We start from the raw sequence: 26,076 nt of genomic DNA, 5'->3' as shown, positions 1-26,076 counted from the left end.
GTTCAGAGAGGAAGAGACCTACTCAATGAGTACAGCGATAAGAATGATAAGAAATGGATTATTCCTTATTTCTAGGAAAAAGTATCACGTTATTACAGTATGAGTGTATTGTGATTTCTTGTGAAGTCTAATAAATGCACTCCCATTGGAAAGAAAAATCAGATATGAGAGCTTTATAATATCTCAATTGCTTTTCTTTAGAAGGCAATTAAAATAAAATGAAGAGCAAATGGATATTAAACTTTAATATCCTTGTTCTTATATTTTTCTCCTGAGAAAAATGCTCCAGTAATTTCTCCACTAGAGATCTCAACAATGTCTCCAACAGCACGCACATTAGCCAAGATAACAAAATCTGCAAAGGCTAGATAATTTTAAAATTAACTCAAACATTTCTCATCAAATTCTTTCAACACCAAATTATCTGAGCTATGCAATCCACATTAATATTATAGCTCTATATTCTTATTATATCAACAATTGTGTCTCTGTTTATTTCTCCTCAGGAATGTTAGGAAAAACATCTGAGTCAACACTGATACTTAAACGAAATATAAAGTTGATCTCCATGAAAACTCCTGAGTAATTAAAGTGCAACCTCTGGGTTATTTTATGAAATGCATTCATTTACTCCATGCAAACAACAAATTAGGACATGTGCATTTGTATGCCTTAATTGCAAGTGACCAAATAACAACTTTATTGTGCATTATTTGGGACAGATCTGTGCTGGGTGGCACACGTTCAACATGTAACCTTCAGTTAGGAGTGAAAAACATTGATAACGCTGTTTGTGCAGTCTGTGATGTAATGGGCTGCTCTCCACTGTTTAGATTCTCCAGGCCACCAATCACATAAACAAAATGTTCTGGCCTTTGCCCTACTACGCCCATCACAAACCCTTATGGCAGATCAAAATTTAAGCATGTATAAAAGACAGTAAGAGAAAACTAAGCTAAGCTTGTTAACATTTAAATGCAGTCCACGGGATGAAAATTAACCAATGTGCAGCAAGTAAAATATTAGATTAAACAATTTTTTTTCACACACACACACACACACACACACACACACACACACACACACACACACACACACACACACACACACACACACATATATACATATAAACAATGATGATTTTTGAGAGTTTTAATGCATGAATTTTAACCCATTTAATTCCTCCAGTTACATTTGTGACAAAAATTTTGTTTGAAATTTGAAGGGTCTACAAACAGTTGTTAATGTATCTTATAGAGAGTTATGTATTTTATTTTGTTGGTGTATTTTATAGAGAGTGTCAGCTATAAATGACTGCAGTTTCGATTTCATTTTGACATTTGTACATGGGTGGTAAACTAATCGCATGGTCAGAACCATTTAATTTCACTGTGCTCCTCTGAAAGATGATTTCTGTATCAAAGCTCCACAAAAGGGGGGTTGTAATCATTTAATAATCAACCATGGAAAAACCCCATATCAATAGACCACTATTATGAATATTTAAAAAAAGAAAAAGAAAAAAGAAAATAAGAAAAGAAAAGCCATGTACAGTAGTTTGTTTCACTGAGAAATATTTGGGATTAAATGGGTTAATGCGATGCATAATTCATTGCTTTTCACTAATGAACAGAGAAAGCCACTGCCACAGGACTTACTGTCTGTCAAATTTAACACTTGTGGTGAGTTTGAAATGCATAAGCGAAATGGAAAGGAACATTATCTCTACGTATAAACATGTATACTCCCATTATATGTAATAATGTGGGCAATTAAAGTAATCTGGAATAAGCAAAAGTGAAAGACATGCATGCTACATTGATTTCAGAAGTTAAAAGTTATGCCTTTGTATATTTCTTTGTGTCACAGTATTCAATAAAAAAGAGTCAGTCATAAAAAGATGGCAAGATATGTCCTACTTTAGTAGGCTACAGTAAACACTGATATTTGGCTCCAAGTTTATACAGTTTTTATTATAATGTCTACGTGAAACAGGTCTTTAAGTACTGGACTTACCTACACTGTAAAAAAAAAAAAAAAAAAAAAAAAAGTTGAGTAGCCCACAGATTGCTTCTTGTGATAACGTCTAAATTACATAATTTTTTTTTATTATTTAAAAAAAAAAAAAAAAAAAAAAATTATAAGGTTAAAATCAGGTAGAAATATATCATAAAGGTCAAATCAGCTTGTTTTCACTTTTTACAGTTTAAATATGTGATCTGAATGGTTTATGCAACAATTAAAATACATATTTTTGCATCGATGAAAAAGGGGGTTTCAACTTACATAACATTGCTTGAATATTTTTTAGTGGATTTAAAATACCATTTATCTGTAGGCAATAAATCTAATCTAATGTGTAGAATCTGCTTTTTGTTCCATTGTTTGTGTAATTAGGTTGGTAAGTATTATAGGTGAATGGTACTGTAACTCGCATAGAGTTGAATGATCCAAATGACAACAGTCAGCAGGAATAATGTACAGAACATGTGCAGAGCATGACTGAGGGACCTTTGAACATGAAGTTATTTAGTGAATGAGCCAGCCTGCTTTAAAACCATTCACAGATAACAAGATATGCAGGTGCCATAATATGAAGACTTGCCAACAACAAGATCAAATAATCTTGGAAAAATCTTTGCTTGTAATCTTCGAAAAATTCATGTCATAATGTGATCTTGTGAAAGTTCTCCTGTAAAGCTATTTAGATATACTTGTCTCAAAATGCAGAGTGGCTTTTTCGATAGTTATTTATAGGGAGAAAACATGGTCTATTGACCAGGGGTTTGCAACAAGTGGGTCGCAACTCAAAAATGGGTTGCTTGCAGCAGGTAAAAACAATGCTAAATGCAAAAAATTAAATACAACTGTATAATTGTGCATAGTTAGAATAGCTAAATAAATTTGGCTTATCAACTTTTTGATAAGTCTTTTGATGTTGACTTGAAGGCTGGGCGTCCAAAAAAACGATGGTATTTTGGCGCAAAATTATCTGGCCAACACTAACAGGTTGCATGACCCTTCCTAATCCTTCAAAACTGTAATATTAATACATTTCAATCTTTGACCAAGGGCCTTTTCTTTTACTTTTGTACAAAAAACAATTTTGGCACAATGTTGGGTTGCCACTTGATTTTTAAAAACTAATCCGGTTACTTAAGCAAAGCCAGTTGAGCACAACTGACATAGACAATGAAACCATTTATACAACAGACTTAAATCACAGGAGGGTGCAGTCAGCAGTTTAAATGCCAGTTTTGTTGCTACCCATCCTATAACTGCACTCTGAGGTATTTTTATAACAGTGCACAACAGTATAGTGCTTGCCAAAAATGTTTTCTCTACCACTACATTTGTATTGAGAAATTTGCATTAGCAGATGATTTGCAAAACCATGTCAGTCGAACTTGATGTATGATGTACCATTCACCAATGATTTACACCATTTGAATATTGAGCTACATGTCCTTTTCATGTTTGCTTTTTGGAGAAATCAAAGATATCACAGCAGGAACCAGTGCAGTGGGCACCACTAGAGCAGCAGCACTCTTGCAGAATGACAGAAGGTAGAAAATTAATTGGTTGTTTGAGGAAAACGTCATTGAGTCCAGGAGCTGTAGCAGTACCAATGATACAAAAATACATCCTGCCCTGAAGGGGGCACTGCTGTTTTTCTTGCGTTCATTGTAACACGATAAGTGAAGACCAAACCCCAAACCCAAAAGTGTTCCCATGTTCCTCAAAAGGCTGGCAAACGGGCTGGTGTCCATAAGGACCCAGTCGGGATTGATGCAACATTTCTGGGCCTTTGCCAATGTCCACAGCAAATCCACACCCAGAGCTTTTAACAACACGTAGAAGCCCACCGCAAAGAACAGCAGGAACAGAGTGACAATGAAGTACTTCTTCAGACTAGCACTGTAGATCCATTGCACTCTAGAGAATATTTCTGCCACAATTAAGCCTAACAACAAAAGAGACACAGATGTGAGAGTCTGGAAGCAACATACAGCATTGATGCTTTGTTATGTTAAAGAAATGGAATGCAAAAGAAGATATATTGAAGGACATTTATGCAAATCTTTTCCATACAACAACAGTTCATAGTGACCATGTCTGTCAAGCTCCAAAAAGGACACACACAAAATACAAAATTACACAAATCATGTTAATGCAGCTTCACGATTGCTGTAGCAAAGTGTATAGCCAGAGCCTGCTGGCAATTTAATATTGTGGAAGATGAGGGTTGAAGAGTTTTGATGCCCAGTGCAATGAATATGCAACCTATGGGGACTCGTTCTTTCAATTAGTCAGTCTTACTTAAGTGTGCTATTTTAGTGCATTTCTGTCTTTCACTGTGGAAGGCTTTCTTTGGAAAATGTCCATAAAACATTATTGTTTACATATTGTATTCTTTTCTTTTGTAAGAAGGAATAAAATGCATTTTGATAGGAAAAGAAGTATATAATAGTCAAATTTCAGCACTTTGAAAATCTATGGTTAATCGCGATCACAAAATCACGTGATTAATTGTGATAAATATTTGGTAACACTTTCTATGATGACCATATTTATAATGCATTGTAAAGGTATTATACATGCATTATATTGCATTCATAATGTCTCATAATACACCTTTGTGATGAGGAGGAGGGCGTGGCCGAGCCGTGAGGATGGGCGCTGAGTTGCTAATCAGCGGGAGGGAGATAAGGGAAGAGCCAGGGACGCCAGAGAGAGAGAGAGAGAGACACACATGCAGACGCTCTGTGTGTGTGTTTTATGTTGCTGTGTTTTCAGTTTGATGTTGTATTCTAATTAAAGTCTCGTTGAATGTGGATCCGGCTCCCGCATCCTCCTTTCCTGAACTGTTACTCTGGTGCCGAAACCCGGGACTGGAGGAAGACATGCATCAGAGAGCCCTCGCCGCTGATGGAGGATTGCGAAGGTGAGGAGAGGATTGGTTTGATGGTACTGGAGCGATCTGCCAGGAGACAGAGGAGCCGCTGCCAGGAGACGGAGGAGCTGCTGCCAGGAGGCGGAGGAGCTGTTACCGTCTGCCAGGGGATGGAGGAGTTGCTGCCGTCCGCCTGGAAGCGGAGGAACCGCTGCCGTCCACCAGGAGGCGGAATCCAGTGCCATCACCCGGTGTCGTGGACAGCTGGCTGAGGACCGAATAGTGGCGTGGTCAGGAACTGGAGTTTTCCTTTTCTCTCTCTCTCCTTCTCTCTGTCTCTCTCGCTCTCTTTCTCTCTCCCCTCCCCATGTCCTACCCAGGTACCCAGGAGGTGGGGAAGACCAGCCAGCGACGGAATAGCCGAATGGGCAACTCCTTCCCTCCAGGAAGGGAAGGGGGCAGTATGTCAGAGCGGAGGTTTCCCCGGCCTGAATCATGCGGTGGGGGTATGTGACGAGGAGGAGGGCATGGCTGGCCGAGAGGATGCACGCCCGGCACTGAGTTGCCTAATCAGTGGAAGAGAGATAAAAGGAGGAGCCGGCGATGCCAGAGAGAGAGAGAGAGAGAGAGAGAGAGACAGAGAGAGAGAGAGAAAGAGAGAGAGAGAGAGGCACGCAGCAGTGTTCGTGTGTGTGCGCTTTTGTTTATGTGAATTCTTCGTCAGTGTTTATTAAAAGTCTGTTGATTGTTATCCAGTTCCTGCTTCCTCTTTTCCCAAACAAGTAGAGATCTGTTTCAACCTTATAAGTTATAACTTCTCATAAATAATTATAACTTTTTTTGACATGATCATATTATAAGTGGTCTCTGTCTACTTTAAGTTACAAAAGCAATATCTTCTTATAAAGAGCCATAACATAAACTTTTAACATACAATACACTACAAGTCAAACTTATACAGTGAAAGTTATTTATAAAATATGTCTCCAAATAAGATGCACAAACAATAAAGTTTATTGAATTGAGTCCAATATAGAATCAGTTTGATTATTTTTTTTGTTTGTTTTGATTTTGTTTTTGTTTTGTTTACTCCCAAGCACATTGGCTACATGTGTGATTAACATACATATTTTCTTTCTCAAGAGAGAGTTTCTGATACATTTTAACCTTGTAGCTTTACAAAAGTTTTTCGGAATATCTAAACATTTACATTAAATGTGTGTTATTTTGTATTTTATGCATGTGTAATGTATATAACTTCCAGCATGACTTGTAATGTCTTATAACCACTTAAAAATATCTTATGGATGTTTATAATAAGACTTTTGTCAATTGCTTTTGTCATTTTACTTAAAACATACCTATTATATATATATATATATATATATATATATATATATATATATATATATATATATATATATATATATTACACACATATATAATACATTATAACTTCTGCAGATAAAATTGGATGTTGCTTGTGTTATTATGCATTATAATCTAAGGTATAACTATGAATATGGAAGTATTATAATGTATTATAATTGTGGTTACAATTATTTATAAGTTATAACATATTATAAGGTGTATTATTAGACATTACTAATGCATTATAATTCCTTTACAATGCATTATAATTATGGACTTCATAGAAACTGTAACACTAGTATATATTAAATATATTCATTCAGATATTCAGATTAAAATAAGCTTAAACCCAGGTAAACCCGTGTATTAAAGCGGGCATTAATATGTTCATAATGTACTTTACAATATCTATCCAAATGTACAAACAATTCATGTGAAAATTTTGAAAATGACATGAATATCTAGAGATCACCATGAAAAAACACCTTAAAAGTAGTCTATATGACTCATGTTCTACTGTATATTCCAAGTCTTCTGAAGCCATACAATAGTGTTTGTGTGAGGAAAAGACCCATATTTTAGACATTCATTGGTAATCTTCAGCTCCACTGAAGCTAATAACTGAGTGATTCTGAAGTGGCATAACCGAACACAGAACTCCAAGTATGCAGAATGGAGATTAAGATTTTCCATGAATGACGACCTAAATTTAGCTCTGTTCATTACACAAAGCTATTGGAGTGGTGGTGGTGTAGTGGACTAAAGCACTGAACTAGTAAGCAGAAAGTTGTTGGTTCAATCCCCACAGCCACCACCACTGTGTCCTTGAGCAAGGCACTTAACTCCAGATTGCTCCAGGGGGATTGTCCCTGTAATAAGGGCACTGTAAGTCGCTTTAGATAAAAGCGTCTGCCAAATGCATAAATGTAATGTAAAATGTATTGTTTGGCTTCAGAAAACTTGGATTATATAGCACACAAGTTGTATGGACTAATTTAATTGAAAACCCCTGGTCACTATCAGTTGTTTTATAGAAAAGAGTTGTGTAAAGATCTTTTGTCTTCCATTGAAAAATAACAGCATAGTGGTTTGGGACAACATGTGGGTGAGTAAATAATAATAGAATGTGCATTTTTGGGTGACCATTTCATATAATCGATAAGAATTAAGAAGAGACCTACCAGAAATAACTCCACTGACAACTTGGTGTGGGAAATGGGCTGCCAGATAGACTCTAGACATGCACACCAGTAACTCCACCAAGCTCAGCAGCATCCAGAGCATCAACTGTAAAAACCTAAAAGCAGATTACTGTCAGATACTGTAATACTGTATACTGTAGGAACAATCCAGGCACAGATCTGTTCCCTTGTCTCAAACTCACCTATAACATAGAACAGGTATTTTTCTTTCAGCAACAATGGAAAGCACAGCTGTGACCATCACATACCCAACGCCTGCAGAGCCCATGGCATGACCCGATGGGCTCCCTGAAAGAGAAGAACCAAAATAACATTGGCAGTATGAATGGGACAAAAGCTAAACAAGGTTTTAGCCTTAGAAATAACAGAACATGTAATGATGTCATGTCAGAGATTGTATGAAAAAGCTATTGTTTTTGCATTATCTGATAAACTCTTGAGTCCCCAGAGGAAAATGTTATTGTTCTTTGGTAGTTTAGGAGATTTAATAGAGTAGGTTTCATTTAAGTATCAACTGTTGACAAACTAACAACTGATGCCAAATACCAACACCCATTTAGCTAAAATTCTAATTATAATGGATTATTTTGGAAGCATGAAGAACAGGTTATATGTATGCCATTTTAATTGGCCCAGAATACCAATTCAGGTCAAGAATGAATGAACATTTGGGATGTGTAATAGTACTAGAAAGTAATATAAATTACTTCATTCATAAATGGCCCTTGAACTGGAACAGTATGATAAGACCCATTTCCACATGGGAGATTAGAAGAGCAACCTTGCATAAATTGCACAACTACAAATAGCGCAAGACTTCATGTGGAGATAAAGCTGGCCATTATTAAAAAATAAGCCCCAAAGACCCCGATGTGGAGGGTTCTTGTATCACCCTGGGGAAGTTTATTTTACGATAACGACCATGCATATTGCAACATGATCACACTGGAAAATAAATGGTCATTAAATATGGTTTTAAGTTTAAATTATTTTGTTATGTGAGAACAAGGAGAATGCGGAGTGATACAAGAGACATGAAACTACAGTATAGCATAACTCGGAAATTGGTTGTCTGGGACAATGTTCAATTGCGATTAACTAATAAGAATCAAGTATAACACAGAGTTGTGTAATAATTATAGAAATATTCAGTACCTGGTCCGGTTTCACATGTTATGGGGAATTGTTGCAGTTCGGGATGTTTTAAAGGGCCGTAAAACCTGGTCTCATGCACCCACCAGTACGGCCTTTCACCAAATAGCACCCTATGAATATACCACAAAATGATATGAATTATCATCATAAATCATTTCAATCTTGTACATTTAGTCTTAATTTCACTAAGTAAGAATAACTACACAAAGGAAATGCAGAATGCAATTTAATGCTATTCTTTGAAATGCTCCAGTGGCACTTTAAACAAGGGGCAATTGTAAGAGACTTAAAAGTATAGTTCACCCAGAAAAGATAATTCTCTCATTATTTACTCACCCTTATGCCATCTCAAACTCATATGGCTTTCTTTCTTCTACTGAAAACAAATTAAGACATTTTGGAGGTGATTTTGTCCATATAATGCAAGTCAATGGGGTCCAACACTTTCAAGCTCCAAAAAGCACATGAAGGCAGCATAAAGATAATCCATACAACTCGGGTGGTTTAATCCATGTTTTCTAAAGTGATATGATCACTTTAGATACAACATTTATGTCCTAATTCGCTAAAAATCTTGACATCCACAGTCTTCTTGGTGCATTCATAAGAGAAGCACATTCACATACTTCCCCGCGTGTGTGAGGATGCAATACACCAAACCGATCTCATGAAAATTCATATAGATTTTACGAGTTGGCTATTTCGTATGATTTCTTACGATTTCATTTGTATAAATTTGTTTTTGGAGCTTGAAAGTTTTGGCAACATGATCACACGGGAAGTTGGCATGCTGTTTCCGAAAGTTCTGTTACCCTAGGATCAGCAACAGTATGCTGACTCTCTGCCAAGCCCTATCTCCCATCGGACATATTTGGAACAGCTCAACAACAGTTACTTTCCCTCATGGCTCGACTGTTAGCACGTTGTGTCAGATGCATGGGAGACCACAGTTTAATACCCAATCAAACGAGGAAGTAATCACGTTTGTATAAACAATCATGAGCATGATAAGGAGGTTGAATTTTTGTCCCTAACATTGCATTTTGTCTCTACTAATGGTTAGGGTTAGATCTGAGTTTTGGTTGGGGGGTAGATTAAATAAAATAAGTATTTATTTGTACTGTTTTACACCCTGTTCAGCTGAAAAGAATTATTTTTACAACTGGCTTCTGCGACCTCTCCTGGATATAAATGGATGTCACGCTTGTTTATTTGCTATGAAACACTTACGGCTTTAGCCTCTGGAGGCAGTGTTTTCAAATTCGGTCAACATATTCCAATTTCGGCTAAAGAAAAATCGGCACACACTTGCCGATTTTTATGTGAGATCAGACTGGTTTTGGACCCCACTGACTTACAATGTACAGACAAAAACACATCATACATCCTTCTTTTTCTCATGCAAAGCGATCATTGCTGCTTTAGAAGACATGGGTTAAACCATTCAAATCGTATGGACAAACTTTATGCTGCCTTTGTGTTTTTCTGGAGCTTGAAAGTTTTGGACCCCATTGACTTACATTGTACAGACAAAAACACATCATACATCCTTTAGAATATCTTAATTTGTGTTCCGTAAAAGAAAGGAAGTCATACTTTTTTTTCAAGTTGCTACAATTGCCCCAACCAATATTACAACCAGCCACAAAACAGGGACTTCTTGAATTAAATTTGATATCAATTTCTCATTTCTCAATTTCTATGTTAATGGTACTGCAACATTTGCACATGTACAGTATAAGATTTTTATATCAAAAGATGGCAGGTAAACTTGTGCTATTGTGCGAGTATTAATAAATGACACTTATGGTACTACTGTAACTGCCTTCATTCTCCCCTACTATTTCTGGGAATGCACCAGTTTCTCATTAAACCTAGCCAAAAACCTACAATTGCAAGAATTGTGTGTATGCTACTAGAATAATTTGGGATTTTCATTACTTCTTGTTCATTTATTTTTTATTTAAGTAAGAATACACAAACCAAAGAGCATCCTACCACTTCAAGACCAGGTTCAGCCAATCTCCAACCACAGCCACCCAGATGAGTTTAACAGCAACATCTCTGCACAGGTAAAACCAAATGGGAAAAAAGACAAAGAAGGTGGTGTGGAGATCCGCCACGGAGGAGACCCACTGAAACACGTTCTCATAGTCCCGGTACTCTGTCTGCAAATGGATGGCTAGATTCACTCCCCAGCTGTGAAGCAGGTCCATCTCTGCAGGCTGAGAGAAGGAAAAGCGTGCTTGGAAAGAGGATAGCCACAAACCACAGGGCAGGAGATCAAACTAGATATACAAAGGCAGCCTACCAGGTTTCTACTGTCGCACCCCAGTTTTTTGCCCCAGTTGGACTTTATTCAAGGCTAGGTGGTTTTGTTTTGTTTGCATGTCTGTTGGAGAACTCAAGGGCCCACAGTTTTCATGATCTTTGACCTGTGGTGACGCTGATGGCGCAAACGCTGATAAAATGATGAGTGGCCGCAATAATTGGTTTTGTCTTCAGATGTATCCACTGTGATGTCACTATGATCTGTGTCTACATCTAAGAGTGACACATTTAATGCTGACCCAAATCTAATGGATATGAGTGGTTTGGGATGAACGGTGACATTTTGTCCCTCTGTATATAGAAAAAAAGCCATAAATATTCCTTTCTTGTTCTGACCTGTGAGATTTTGTTTTGTTGAAAAACTCTACTTTCAGACTTCAGCATATTATGGAACTTTGTGGTACTGTGCAACTCTTTCATAAAGCCAATTTCACTGAGAACTTTTGATGGGATATCAAATACCAGACATTGGGGTTTGTCTTTTTGGGGCTGTGAACTGAACCAATCAAAATTAAAATCAGTAAAAACCATTTAATTGATCCAATTTGGCAAGCCTATTCCAACTACATGAACCAGGTCTTAGTAAATTACTATACCTTAAAAAGTAGTACTGTAACTGCAATGTCTAGCAACTAGCCAAAAGCCCTGCACTGAGTATAGTTCAACTTCAGTCTTTTAAACATCACGGATCAATTTAATGATTGATTCACTTATGTAACATACATATAAACAATGCAATGGAATGCAAATTAGAGATTGCTTATGCAAATTGTAAAAAGAATGCCTGTCTGAGAGTGACAGCTTTCATGTTGTCCTGTGATTATCTTAGGAGCAGGATGCTTAACTGGATTGTTGTTGACATTTTTGCCTTGTTTTCCCAAAAGCCACAAATGACGAGGGATACAGATCAATCAAACCAGAAGTGTTTGTTTTGAGAAAAAAACTAAAAAGGAAATTTGTATTGGGTCACATTGATTTCGATAGAACACTAAAAAATATATTTTTGCTGCTTGTTCAATTAACTTAATGAATATAAACAAAGCAACACAGTTTAGAACATTTTGTTACAACTTGATTGCACTGCATTTTATAAATTTCAATTTGTAAAATGGAAGTTTACTTAATCCATTTGAGTTGGGACTACATTAATACTTTTGTTGTGTTAATGTAGCATTGATAAAACTGGGCAGGGAATTTTCATTTCCCAGCATGATTTGCATGGGACTGGATAGGAAGAAAAAGTGTTAAAATGAAGTGTTATTTATGCATTTTTGAGCAAGATGAGAACAGGAAGAGATTTAATAATGTTTCTTATTCTGTTATATTGGTATTTAAAAAGAGTGTCTGTTATATCAATATAAGCAGATGCTATTAAATTGAGGGTGCAACTGTTTTACTGTCATTACACTTGCTCACCTGGCATATACTAATGATCAATAAAATTTATTAAGTTGGTCCAACATAATAAATAAATAAATAAATAAATAAACCTTAACATACTGAGTTTGACAAACCTAATGAAGTTAGAACTATTATAGTACATTAATTCGACCTAATCCAAGAAAATTATATTGGCTCAATGAAACTGACTTAATCTGAATGAAAGACATCAAATAAATTTCATGATGCTGTTTTCTCAGGTATGAGAGATATTACTAACTCATATACAATATAAAGGTGAATCTCACAAAACCTGTCAAGAAAAATGTTCACAAAATACCCTCCCCCCATAAGAAAATTAATTGCTCGCCCCCCCCATATTTCTAAAATGATAATATTTATGTATAACTAGAGCTATCAGAATTAATGCGCTTACGCATGTGATTAATTAAAATAGTTTAATGCGTTAATTTTTATCGCGATTAACGCATTTACCATTAATACGGCATAAACACTTGTGTGAAGGGCGGAATCTTTGGAATGACCCTACAAACTTTGCATAAAATAGAATAACATGACATTCCCATTGACATTCTATGGGCGGTACTGTCGTAATACTCTCCTATGATAGAGCCTTGGAGGTTGCTATCTCGAAAAATAAAAGAATCTCCGACAGCACTTGTCACCTATCAGTGATAAAATGATGGAGAAAGGAGCTCTTAGTGCTGTATGATGTACAAAACAAGCCCAGATGGGACTTGAAAGGTGCATTTTAATTATCACAGAAGCAAGTCAAATTTTAACTATCACCAAAACGCAGAATGAGACGTTTTTGTCTGGAAGTGCTTTTCATGTTGAGTTCAAAGCTTGACGCTGCTGTTGACGTTCTGATGCGAATCATGAACGCAGCTTCACGATTGCAGTAACAAAGCGGATAGCCACAGTCTACCAGCAGATTAATATTGTGGAGGGTGAGAGTTTAAGAGATTTAATGCGCCATGCAATGAATATGCAACGTATGAGGAAACTAGTTCTTTCAATTAGTCAAACTCCCACTTAGACTTTGGGAAACTTTTAACAACTCAAATTGGTGCTATTTTAGTGCATTTCTTGTGGAAGGCTTTGTTTGGAAAATGTTAATAAAGCATTATATTGTTACATATTTTTTTTGTTTTCTTTCCTAAGATGAAAATAAATGCATTTTGACAAGAAAATAATATATATAATGTCAAATTTCAGTACATTCAAAATCTGAGATTAATCGCAATTAACTACAAAGAAGTATGCGATTAATCAAGATATATATAAAAAAAAAATTCATCGACTGAAAGCTCTATGTATAACACACACACACACATATATATATATATATATATATATATGAATTCATGTTCATATGTATGTCTGTGAAGTGATTCTTTAAAGTGTTCTAGAAAGTAACTTAAAAGTAATTAGTAATGTGATTACTTGTTGATGAAGTAATCCGATTAAAATTATATAGAAGTAATTAGTCATTTATGTGGTTTGCTTTTTTAGTAATTTACACAACACTGATCATGGTGTTTTTTGTTGTATTGCATTTATTTATTATGCAGATTCACAAGAAAAAATAATCATATTACAGTAATTTTTATGGTAATGAAAGCATAAGCGATAATTCCACCGGGAAGACTCACGATTGCAATCAGCCATGTCATTCAGTCGTTAATGTACAGTATGTCATCCAACTGCATTGTTACTTTCGTTCTACAGATCATATATTAACACGTCATCCCAGCCTTACTGGCATGGCCACCAGCTTGGTCCATGGGTAGGCTCATTGCCCCTGCTATTTTCCTCGACAGGATCTGATGGTTGCGAACTACATTCTTCGGGCTATCAGATGGGGACTTACAAAAGAGGATTTTTTTTTTTTAAATTAATATGTCATTAATTTTCCGGTGGAAATACAGTAATACTGTATAACAGTAATGAGAATAATTACAAAACATTGCAAAAGAATTGCAAATCTTAATGCGTAAGGGAAATGATCATTTCTGGGGGAAAATATGCTTAATTGGCAGGAAAATAGTGCAAAAACAAAAAAATCTATTTTTTTTTTTATTTTATTTTTTTTAAATAGGCCTTGTTTTCTTTATACAATATAGAATTTTGATGTTTTTGTGAGATTCACCAATTATGTATAATTTTATAAATCATGCAAACCAAAGTTATGATAAAAGCTATAAGACACACACACACACACACACAAACACAAACATCCAGTTACACTGGAAAACAGTTGTTGAAAACAGTAACCAATATATAGAGTCTGGATGTGTTTCTAAGGTCACAGGAGTTCATTGATCCACTGCTACGTCTTTTCTACGTACATTCTCTCCTGAACTTGTTTGTGCGTTATCTCTCCCGACAGGACAAACACGCTCTTAACTTTGGCGATTTTTTATTTTTTCTGTTCCCTTCTGTGTTTTATTACACATGTGCAAGGTTCAAAGATCATTTTGTCCATGCGTTGTGGTGGTGGGCCTGCTAGTATATAAACAGAAAGCAGGGGGTGGAGCACTATCACTCTTGACTAGCTCGTCAACAAAGAGTCAACCTGCCTTAGAGAACATCATGAATAGTGTAATGGATACACTGCATGGGTTTGGGGTGAGTAGCACCCAATACCTACAAACCCATTACAAAGATGCCCAGGGATGGTTTCTTTTTGTCTCCTTTGCTGCAGACCTGAGAAACACCTTCTTCATCTTCTTTCCCATCTGGTTCCACCTAAAAGAATCAGTTGGCATCAAGCTTATCTGGGTGGCTGTGATTGGAGATTGGCTCAATATGGTCTTCAAATGGTAAGCATAGGGACCAATAAAGGATTTCACTACAAGAAGTTAATTAAAAATATAATTTTAATGATGCATCTGAAAATCTGACATTTGATTTGTCCATTTAAGGATCTTGTTTGGAGAACGTCCATACTGGTGGGTCCATGAGACTTCTTACTACACAAACAGCTCTGCTCCACACATCGAGCAGTACCCCATGACCTGTGAGACTGGCCCAGGTGCGTCTTTCTCACTATAGGAGTATCTGATCACAGTGTAGTACTTTTCTCATCAACCATCAAAAGAGCACCTTCATCACTTAGGTGCTTCTTCATGCAGGTAGCCCATCTGGTCATGCTATGGGTGCTGCTGGTGTCTACTATGCCTTGGTCACCTCCATCCTCGCCATAATGCTGAGCAAAGAGAAGAAAGCATCATCTAAGAGCTTGTAAGTCAGCCTAGAATTAGTGAATCACATGTTATTTAAGTAACTGAATGCTGAATGATGCAGTGGGATCCAAAAGTCTGAGACCATTATTGAAAATTGTCAGTTTTGCTTTTTTTTTTTTTTTTTTTTTCATTACAAAGCATATTATCAGCATAACAATTTGAGTGAAAAGTTCATACAAAGTTCTCAAGCTGGCATGGACTCCATATGATTGTTCAAATCCTGATGATCCATGTTATCTCAGCATGATTTGAGAATTTCCGAAGCAAGGCAATGTGACCTTTTGTCCATTGTAAAAACAAATATTTGATTTCTATGTCACTACTTTGATTAGTGACATTAGTGAAAATTAGTGCAGAATTTTCTGATTTTTAATGAGGTCTCCGACATTTTGGACCCCAATGAAACACCCTGATACATCGCGTCAAATGTAAATCGCTCCCATTATAATCAGTGACACTGGATGCGCCTATAGAGTTGTGTCGAACTGACAGTAGACAGATGCCCCGTTCAATTTCTGACGCGCTGCAACTCCAGACACTTTTATTAACCCGTCCGTCTTAAATAAAATTATTTTGCTTACCAAATATCATATGTGTAAATTTATTTTGCCATGAATTGTATTCGTTAGCCTATATTTTTAAATAATCAAAGCCAGCTTGTGATGTCTCTCTCTGATCTACTTATTTAAATATATATTTTTTTCTAACCACATGTAAGTGGTCATTGTTTTTACCAGTGGATTTCCATTAAAAATAAAGTAGGAACAGGTTATTCACCCATTTAACTGTGGGTTAACCTCAGTCAACAGCATTTGTGACATAATGTTGATTTCCATAAACATTTATTTTGACTCCTGCCTCCTTTCTTTAAAAAAAGCAAAAATGGAGGTTACAGTGAGGCACTTACAATGGAAGTGAATGGGGGCCAAATTTTTGGAGGGTTTAAAGTCAGAAATGTGAAGTTTATCATTTTATAAAAGCACTTACATTAATTATTTTGTTAAAACTTGTGTATTATTTGAGCTGTAAAGTTGTGTATATCATCTTTTTAGGGTTTAAGGTTTTATGCATTACATTGTCATGGCAACGAAGTTGTAAAATTGACAATAACTTTACACAGAAAAGGTTATTAAGTGATTATATTACTCTAAAATCATGTTAATTCACATAAAGTTTTCGTCTTGTGGCTATACTTTTGAAACTTTTGAATATTTTAAGTTTACGGATTGGCCTCATTCGCTTCCATTGTAAGCATCACACTGTAACTGCCATTTTTGCTTTTTTTTTTTAAAGAAAAGGAGGGATGAGTGGAAATCAATTTTTGTGGTAATCAACATTATGCCACACAAACTGTCGAATGAGCTTAACTTGTATTGAACCTGGAATATGCCTTTAATGTTCACTTCGATGATTACAGTGTAGACTGCTTCAAGCCGTTCTGGTACATAGTGTCAATGGACAGGTTTTGACAGGGTATCAAAATAATATTCCGGGGTTTAATACAAGTTGAGCTCAATTAACAGCATTTGTAGCATAAAATTGATTACCACAATAATTAATTTTGATTTGTCCCTCCTTTTCTTAAAAAAAAAAAAAAGAAGCAAAAATCTGGGTTACAGTGAGGCACTAGGAATGGAAAAAAATGGGGCCAATCCGTATATTTTAAAATACTTTTTTAAAAGTACAGCCACAACACGTAAACAGCACAGTATGTATGCAACATGATTTTAGTGTGATACAATCACTCACTTACTTTTTCTGTGTAAAGTTATATCTAATTTTACAACTTCATTGCCATGATGACGTAATGCGGTAAACCCTAAAACCCTATGTAGTAAATGGCCGTAAAAATCAACTCAACAGCTCAAATAATACATGAGTTTAACAGAATAATTCATGTAAATGCTTTTATACAATTATAAGCTTCACATTTCTGCCTTTAAACCCTTCAAGAATTGGCCCCATTCATTTCCATTGTAAGTGCCTCACTTTAACCGCCATTTTTGTTTTGTTTTTTAAAACAAAAAGAGGGATGAGTCCAAATAATTTTTTGTGGTAATCAACATTTAGTCACAAATGCTGCTGACTGTGCTCAGCTTGTTTTGAACCCGGAATATTCCTTTAAGAGATTTTGTTTCAATACAGATAACTGATTGTAAAGTACGAGAAAACTGCCATGCCTCTGCTGCAAAACAATGAATATACGATACATTATTCTGTCTATTTTTTTAATCAGGTACTTGCGTGGTTCACTCTGGACTCTCTTCTGGACGGTCCAGGTCTGTGTATGTCTCTCCAGAGTCTTCATTGCTGCCCATTTTCCCCATCAAGTTATCGCTGGTGTTATTACAGGTCAGAATATATCACAAAACCATCCACCTGCAGATTAATCTTAAAATATTGTCCACCTCAAAACGTTTACATTCATGCATCTGGCAGATGCTATATCCAGAGTGACTTACGTTGCATTTGAGACTTACATTTTATCGAATTGTGTGTTCCCTGTGAATTGAACCCATGACCTTTGCATTGTTAGCACAACACTACCAGCTTCAGGAACACAAAATAAATGATTAAAGCTGTTGTGGTGGTAAAATTAAATTATTTATTCTTGTTTTTTTTTTTTTTTTTTTTTTCCCAGGCATGATTGTTGCAGAGGCCTTCAACAGACAGACGTGGATCTACAATGCCAGTCTGAAGAATTACCTTAACATCACGCTGTTCCTTCTCTCTTTTGCCGTGGGCTTCTATGTGCTCCTTAAAGCTCTTGATGTGGATCTCCTGTGGACCCTTGAGAAAGCTCAGAAATGGTGCGTCAATCCTGCCTGGGTCCATATGGACACCAGCCCCTTCGCCAGCCTGTTGAGAAACATGGGTACTCTGTTTGGTTTGGGACTCGGTCTTCACTCCCCACTGTACACTGAGAGAAAGAAGAGCAGCAGTGCACGCGTCAGGATCGCCTGTATCGTGGCCTCTCTCTTCCTGCTGCATCTCTTCGATTCAATCAAGCCTCCAACACACACGGCTGCTCTCTTCTATCTGCTGTCTTTCTGCAAGAGTGCCACTGTTCCCCTAGCCACGGTCAGTATCATCCCGTACTGCGTGTCTGGAGCTCTCGGATTACAGAGCAAGAAGCAGCTTTAAACTGGGAAATAACTGTACAAGACTGTAAGACAACTACGCAACTACAGTATTTCAGACTAGTTCATTTTCATAATTCATCCCATCAGTCAAAGTAACAATGCCGAAATGATCAACTTTTGACATTTTGAAATGTGTTTTCTAACGAAAGGGATGCAGATAACTAGAGTTTAAATTAAGGACTGTTATATTGGAAGTATTGTTTTGTATTTGTACATCCTTTTGTAAAAATGTTTTATTTGATACGTTTTTATCTTAGTGCTTTTGGAACTACAAGAAAAGGTCTGGTATTTGACAAATGTAAGTGGTTTTGCTTAAGGTTAAGTTATTTTTTGAGAACTAAATAAATATATATAGGAGAACAAATTGTGTTCTCCCTAGGGATTATATATTTCAGAAGTATTTTCTTTATTATTCTATTTTTGGAAAATGTTTAGGTAATTTTTAATAAAACACTGAAAATATACCTTGTCCTGTATTCCTCCTTTGTCGTACATTTAACTCTCAGAGACCCAAGCATACACTGAAAAAAGAAATTTGTTGGCTCAATAACCATAACGTAATAAAATAAATAGCTTCTACTCAGAAACGTACATATTTAATACATTTTTAGCTTTACTTAATTTGCATTAACGTGTACAACACAAAATGTTAATTATAAGGTGAACTTAGTGATACTGGAAAGAACTCCTTGTCTTTCCAGCCAACCCTGCTGCTGAGCACAACATCACCGTGCAGCTGGGTTCATCTACAGTAACGCCTTCCAAAACGGTCAGAAATCTAGGGATAACCATTGATAACCAACTAAATTTCACAGACCACATCTCAAAGACAGCACGATCATATAGATTTACATTCTACAATATCAGGAAAATAAGACCTTTCCTCTCTGAACATGCCACACAACTTCATCAAACGTCACTTGTCTTAACTAGACTGGACTACTGTAATGGTCTCATTGCAGGCCTTCCTGCATGCGCAATTAGACCCCTGCAAATGATCCAGAATGCAACAGCATGTCTGGTCTTTAATGAACCAAAGAGAGCGCATGTTACACCACTCCTTGTCTCTTTTCACGTATGCACGTATTAAATTCAAGGCTCTGATGCTGGCATACAGAACAGTCACTGGGTCTGCTCCAGCATACCTAAAATAATTTCCCACCAGAAGCCTGCGGTCAGCTAAAGAATGGCGCCTTGTTGTACCAACACAAAGAGGCACCAAAACACTTTCACGAACTTTTGGTTTCATCGTACCACATTGGTGGAATGACCTTCCCAACTCCATCCGTGAAGCTGACTTCTGTCTTCAAAAAACAGCTAAAAACACATCTTTTCCTTGAGCACTTAACCAGTCACTAGATCATATATATATATATATATATATATATATATAATTTTTGCACTTTAATCTGTCTTGAATACTACTATGCTGATGCTAGTGAACTTTGTATTACAGCACTTTTCGTACCACTGTCTCCTTAAGATGATTCCTTATAATGTATTCCTCTTTTGTAAGTCGCTTTGGATAAAAGCATCTGCCAAATGAATAAATGTAATGTAAATGCAAATGTAAAAGAATAATTGTGAGTTCCTTGAACTTCTTTGGCTTAAAAATCCATAAAATTCAGGTTTTAAGTACTACTAACTCAAACGATCAAGTACAGAACTGAGTTTGTGGGGAATACCCATAAGCCCTTTGCCCTTGATCGTTTGTTTGGACAAAAGCAACTTATTGGAACACTGCATTACTTGTTATTGAGAATTCATAGATATTTTCATAGATACAGTTATGCTGACATTAAATGACCATAAGTTGAATTTACTTAAAAAGCTTGATGCAAAAATTCAAATTTTTTATTCAAATCAACATATACATTTAATTTTTTCCTCCTTGAATGTGTTTTTAGGAAGCCACTGATTATATCACTTACTGTTATATGTAGGTTTATTTATTTATGTATTAGAATTTTATATATATATATATATATATATATATATATATATATATATATATATATATATATATATATAAAATGGGTACTGTTTAATTACTGTTCAAACATTGCAATTCTGCAACACTGGGTCTCTGAGGGTTTAACATCTTACAAAGCCATTTCCAATCAACATATAAACACATCTGAATTACCAAAGCATCTCCCAGAAAACTCTTGGCTTAAACAAATCAAGTATGCAACTAAAAAAAATAAAAAAATAATAATGTTTATTATTATGATTATTATTATGGTAACAATAAGGTTACCATACAATAATGTTCCATTTGTTAACAATAGTTAACAACATAAGTTAACATGAACTAACAATGCCTATTAAGCATTTATTAATCTTAGTTATATATTAGTGGTATATGTTAAAATTAGTTAATGCACTATGAACTAACATGATCAATAGTATTTTTATTAACTAATAAAGATTAATAAATGAAGTAAAAAATATATTGTTCATTGTTAGTTCATGATTCCTGATGCATTAACTTAGACATTAAATAACCCAAAGCAATTAATTTGTTTAGAAAAATAATTTTAAAAAGTGAAAATTTCTATAACTTTTCAAACTTTTGTTAAAAGACATTTCAAAACCTTACTTGTTGTGATCACGGAGACCAGAAAATAAAGCTAAAAGCAATCCCTGAAACCATTAAAATGAAATTGGCCTAAAAGTCTGGATTTATTTTCAAACCCCACCTTAGAGGAATAGTTCACCCAAAAATGAAAACTGTGTCATTTTTTATTCACCCTCATTTTATTCCAAACATGTATGATTGAATTTCTTCTGTGAAACAAAAACATACAACATACAATCCACGGACATAAACAGACGTCACACACACACAGTCCAGTGTGTACAGTGCAGTATTTTTAGAAGTTGTTTCTTAGATATGGAGCTGCTGTCTTGATTTCTCATTTCTATCATTTCAGCTACATTGATGGGGGACTTAAAATGTAATTCTGATCAAATTTAATTCTGATCAAAAAAGATGATTAACTTTGCAAACTCATACACATGGCATTGCACCATTTTATAGTTTCTCGTAATGATTAGCCTTACAAATATCTTTGTCCTTGCCAATTAAACTCCATTACTACTCGCATTCTCTAATTTACCTCTCCAGAGTCCACCGATCAAATAACTTTATCTCTGATCATTGCAGTTATCAGGCTTCAAGCACTGTGGAATAGAATCACATGTTGGTGTGGAGGACGTCATTGTATGCTTGAGTCTGGATCATCACTCAACCATTTGCTCAGGAGTCTCACTGCACCTGTGTTTGTCAGTCTGTGTTGGAAATGTCAGGTCAGTTCTTTACTCCTCTCCTGCGGAGAGTTTGCAGCTGTGCTCCTGCAGTATTGCTTCTGCCTCCGCTCTCTTCACCAGACTGTTGGCTTTACCCTGGTAATGCCCTACCTTTCCAGCTCCTTTACCCTGCAGCAGTAATGAGGACAAAACCAAGGACCATTTGTTTCCTACTGGACGTGTCATGGCATTACATAATTTTGTATTTGCAATTTGGGGGAACAATTCAATACATTGAACAGTTGCATACAGTAGCATTTTCTTTTAACAAGCAGTGGTGCACTAAGTAAATGTTTCAAAGCATAGTAATCTCAGCAGAATCAACATACAAGACTGCAAAGGCAAACAGCATGCACATGATTGTTTGGACATGCTCCTGGATAAATGTCTTTGTTGGTCCTGGAACAACATTGCATGGAAACTCCTTCAATTTAAAAAGCATCCAAGGATGCACCTCCTGAAGTTGTTGAGAGAGTATGCAAAGCTGCAATCTAGACAAGCAGTGGCTAGTTTGAAGAAAATAAAATATAAGAGTTTTGATTTGTTTAACAGGTGATTCTCACGAAAAACAAGAAAAAAAAATAAATAAATAAATAAAAAAATAATGGTCATATTTAACCCAAATCAATAAAAAAAAAAAAAAAAAAAAAAAAAAATATATATATATATATTAAAAATAAAATAGTCTACATTTAGGATTTTTTGCATTGTGAGATTATTTTCAAGATGCTTAAGCACAATTTACCTCCCTCTATGACAAATCCAGACATTTTACTTTTACTGTTCCCATTGTTTTCAATGATGATTTTCCTTAATGTGACACAGTCTTTTTTTTTTTTTTTTTTTACTGTATTACAGTACAAAATATGTATTTGTGCACTGATTTGTTTAAATAAAAATCAGACAAAAATTAAAGGCAGTATCAAGGGTGTACTACTACAATTTAAATAATATATGTGTATACAGCTCTGGAAAAAATAAGAGACCATTGCAAAATTATCAGTTTCTCTGGATTTACTATTTATAGGTATGTGTTTGAGTAAAATGAATTTTATTATTATTATTATTATTATTATTATTATTTTATAAAGGACTGACAACATTTCTCCCAAATTCCAAATAAAAATATTGTCATTTAGAGCATTTATTTGCAGAAAATGACAACTGGTCAAAATAACAAAAAAGATGCAGTGTTTTCAGACCCTGAATATTGCAAAGAAAACAAGTTCATATTCATTTTTAAAAAACATAATACTAATGTTTTAACTTAGGAAGAGTTCAGAAATCAACATTTGGTGGAATAATCATGATTTTCAATCACAGCTTCTTGGCATGCTCTCTACCAGTGTTTCACATTGCTGTTGGGTGACTTTATGCCACCCCTGGTGCAAAAATTCAAGCAGCTCGGCTTTGTTTGATGGCTTGTGGCCATCCATCTTCCTCTTGATCACATTCTAGAGGTTTTCAATGGGGTTCAGGTCTGGAGATTGGGCTGGCCATAACAGGGTCTTGATCCGGTGGTCCTCCATCCACACCTTGATTGACCTGTCTGTGTGGCATGGAGCATTGTCCTGCTGGAAAAACCAATCTTCAGAGTTGGGGAACATTGTCAGTGCAGAAGGAGGCAAGTTTTATTCCAGGATAACCTTGTACATGGCTTGATTCATGCGTCCTTCACAAAGACAAATCTGCCTGATTCCAGCCTTGCTGAAGCACCCCGAGATCATCACCGTTCCTCCATCTGGCCGTCTAATGGTTAGACGGAGACCTGGAGAGGCCTTCAAGCCACAGTGTCTCGCACCCACTGTGAAATTTGGTGGAGGATTGGTGATGATCTGGGGATGCTTCACCAAGGCTGGAATCAGGCAGATTTGTTACCCCAGAGCCCTTCAAGCCACCATCTCAGCACACTGCACCACCATTCCCCTCCCCTCCCACTTTCTCAATACAAGACCAACAACTAGCCACAGAGCCACAATTCAAATACTTGGGCAGCATAATTTCCAACAACTGCACACTAGATGAGGAAATTCAAAATCACCTCAAACAAGCATCTGCATCCTTTGGTAGGTTCAGAAAAAAGAGTTTTTGAAAATCTTAAACCTCCATACCAAGGTGCTTGTAGATCGTGCTGTCTTCATTTCTACCCTCCTAAATGGGAGCGAAACATGGACAACATACAGCTGGCATATTAAAGCCTTAGAGGCCTTTAAAATCCAATGCCTCCAGAAGATCCTTTCAGTCACATGGAATGACAGAATTCCACATACAGAAATTCTTTGTCGCACTAACAGCACCAGCATCGAAAACACACCACACCAACACCAGCTTAGATGGCTTGGAAACATCATACGCATGCCTGATAGCCGTCTTCCCCGTAGAATCCTGTGTGGCCAGTTACACCATGGTCATCGCTTGCCTGGGGGGCAGAAAAAGAGATTTAAAGACCAGCTCAAGACCACACTGAAGTGGTGCAACATCAAACCATCTGCAGTAGAAGACCTTGCTGTCTGTCATTTGATCTGGCGATCTGAGTGCATAAAGGGGATTGGAAAAATGGAGGAAAATCGTAATCAACGCCTCCAAGGGAGACAGGAAAAGAAGCACAAAGCTAAACCTGCCCCCTCCAGCCAAACATGCATATGTTCTGAATACAACCGAATCTGCAAGTCAAGGATTGGATTGTACAGCCACCAAAAAACTCATAAATAAAGCAGAACATGGTCATCATCGGACTACGATGGACAACCACAAGCAAGAAGTCTGTGTGTGTGTGTGTGTGTGTGTGTGTGTGTATGTGTGTGTATTCTGATCCCACTTGATCATTATTTAAAGGGATTGTTCACCCCAAAATGAAAATTCTCTCATCATTTACTCACCCTCATGCCATCCCAGATGTGTATGACTTTCTTTATTCTGCAGAACAAAAATGAAGATTTTTAGAAGAATATCTCTGCTCTGTAGGTCAATACAATGCAAGCGAATGGTAATCAGACCTTTGTAGCTCCAAAAATCACATAAAGGAAATATTGTTCATGATTTCAGGCTTGATTACACTTCCTAGTGCTTGACGCAAGCGCAGAGAAGTGTAATTGAGCTAGAAAAATCATCATCGCCAAGGAGACTGCAGATGTCAAGATTTACAGTGAAAAAGGAGTTATATTTTGGTCTGGTTTCACCCAACATCGGTAGGATCGCTTCAGAAGCCATGGATTAAACCACTGGAGTTGCATGGATTAATTTTATGCTCTTTTTGTGTGCTTTTTTGGAGCTTCAAAGTTTTGGTCACCATTCGTTTGCATTGTATGAACACAGAGACATATTATCTCCATTAAAATAGCCTAGACTCCGTAGTGTTAGGGTTCTTTTTTTTTTATCTTATCTTTTTCTCCAGTTTTGTGTGAAGGTGCTTCTCATTCTTGACCAGTAGATGGCGCAACTGACCACAAATGAAATGTAATGTTTTTATTTATATATATACAGTATAAGAATTTTATTAAGCATGTTTTAAACGCTACTTACGAACATAAAATTGACCAGAACTTACAGTATGTCATCCAAAAGTGTGTTGCATGTTTGGCAATTGGCACGTGACGTGTATTAATTTCATAGTGTCTTTATATTATCCCAGCCAACATTGATATCTGGGTCCCATGTAGGTTATGTCCAGGTGGCATGAGTTCCACGTGGGCATGGGCTGAAAATGGGTAAATTATATGGGTCCCATTTAGTTTTAATAATGTGGGTCACAAATAGGTATGCCCATAATGGATGATAATGTGGGAAATTCATAGGATCTATGTGGGCAAAATGATTTAATGCTTCAAATCCATCTTTATGCCTTTAAACGTTTTGAAATGCACAAATTTGGTTGATTGTCCCTTTATAAACATCATGGATTTTTAGGATCTGATCGACATAACTCCTTATTAAATGCAAATGCAGTATCTGGAGGGTTTTCTATTGTGCTGTTTCGTTTTGTTTGAATTATCAATATATTTTTTTCATTACTGTCCTAA

At 36.2% G+C, this 26,076-nt stretch overlaps 2 protein-coding genes across 2 annotated transcripts; one reads left to right on the top strand and one right to left on the bottom strand.

Moving 5' to 3' along the window:
* Positions 1 to 668: 668 nt before the first annotated feature.
* LOC127422888 (glucose-6-phosphatase catalytic subunit 1-like) lies at positions 669 to 10,887 on the bottom strand. Its single transcript, XM_051666708.1, has 5 exons — positions 10,621 to 10,887; positions 8,623 to 8,732; positions 7,650 to 7,755; positions 7,447 to 7,562; positions 669 to 3,964 (listed from the first exon to the last, which is right to left on the bottom strand). Exons 1-5 carry the CDS (start codon positions 10,836 to 10,838, stop codon positions 3,459 to 3,461), a joined length of 1,056 nt encoding a protein of 351 aa, XP_051522668.1. The 5' UTR covers positions 10,839 to 10,887; the 3' UTR covers positions 669 to 3,458.
* Positions 10,888 to 14,915: 4,028 nt separating this feature from the next.
* Positions 14,916 to 19,201, top strand: LOC127422887 (glucose-6-phosphatase catalytic subunit 1-like). Its single transcript, XM_051666707.1, has 5 exons — positions 14,916 to 15,179; positions 15,282 to 15,391; positions 15,492 to 15,600; positions 17,839 to 17,954; positions 18,244 to 19,201. Exons 1-5 carry the CDS (start codon positions 14,950 to 14,952, stop codon positions 18,744 to 18,746), a joined length of 1,068 nt encoding a protein of 355 aa, XP_051522667.1. The 5' UTR covers positions 14,916 to 14,949; the 3' UTR covers positions 18,747 to 19,201.
* Positions 19,202 to 26,076: the final 6,875 nt, after the last annotated feature.

The sequence above is a fragment of the Myxocyprinus asiaticus genome, chromosome 32, assembly GCF_019703515.2.
Source record: "Myxocyprinus asiaticus isolate MX2 ecotype Aquarium Trade chromosome 32, UBuf_Myxa_2, whole genome shotgun sequence".
NCBI lineage: Eukaryota > Metazoa > Chordata > Actinopteri > Cypriniformes > Catostomidae > Myxocyprinus > Myxocyprinus asiaticus.
Note: the sequence above shows the minus strand (reverse complement) of the source record. Positions and strands in the feature narration are given on the sequence as shown.

Excerpts from the sequence above, each read along its gene's own strand:
- LOC127422888 (XM_051666708.1), bottom strand. The coding sequence starts at position 10,838 with ATGGACCTGCTTCACAGCTGGGGAGTGAATCTAGCCATCCATTTGCAG. Across the intron at positions 7,756-8,622 it reads AACATGTGAAACCGGACCAG|GGAGCCCATCGGGTCATGCC; the intron begins GTACTGAATATT and ends CTTCTCTTTCAG. Across the intron at positions 7,563-7,649 it reads ATACCTGTTCTATGTTATAG|GTTTTTACAGTTGATGCTCT; the intron begins GTGAGTTTGAGA and ends ATCTGCTTTTAG.
- LOC127422887 (XM_051666707.1), top strand. The coding sequence starts at position 14,950 with ATGAATAGTGTAATGGATACACTGCATGGGTTTGGGGTGAGTAGCACC. Across the intron at positions 15,601-17,838 it reads AAAGCATCATCTAAGAGCTT|GTACTTGCGTGGTTCACTCT; the intron begins GTAAGTCAGCCT and ends TTTTTTAATCAG. Across the intron at positions 17,955-18,243 it reads TATCGCTGGTGTTATTACAG|GCATGATTGTTGCAGAGGCC; the intron begins GTCAGAATATAT and ends TTTTTTTCCCAG.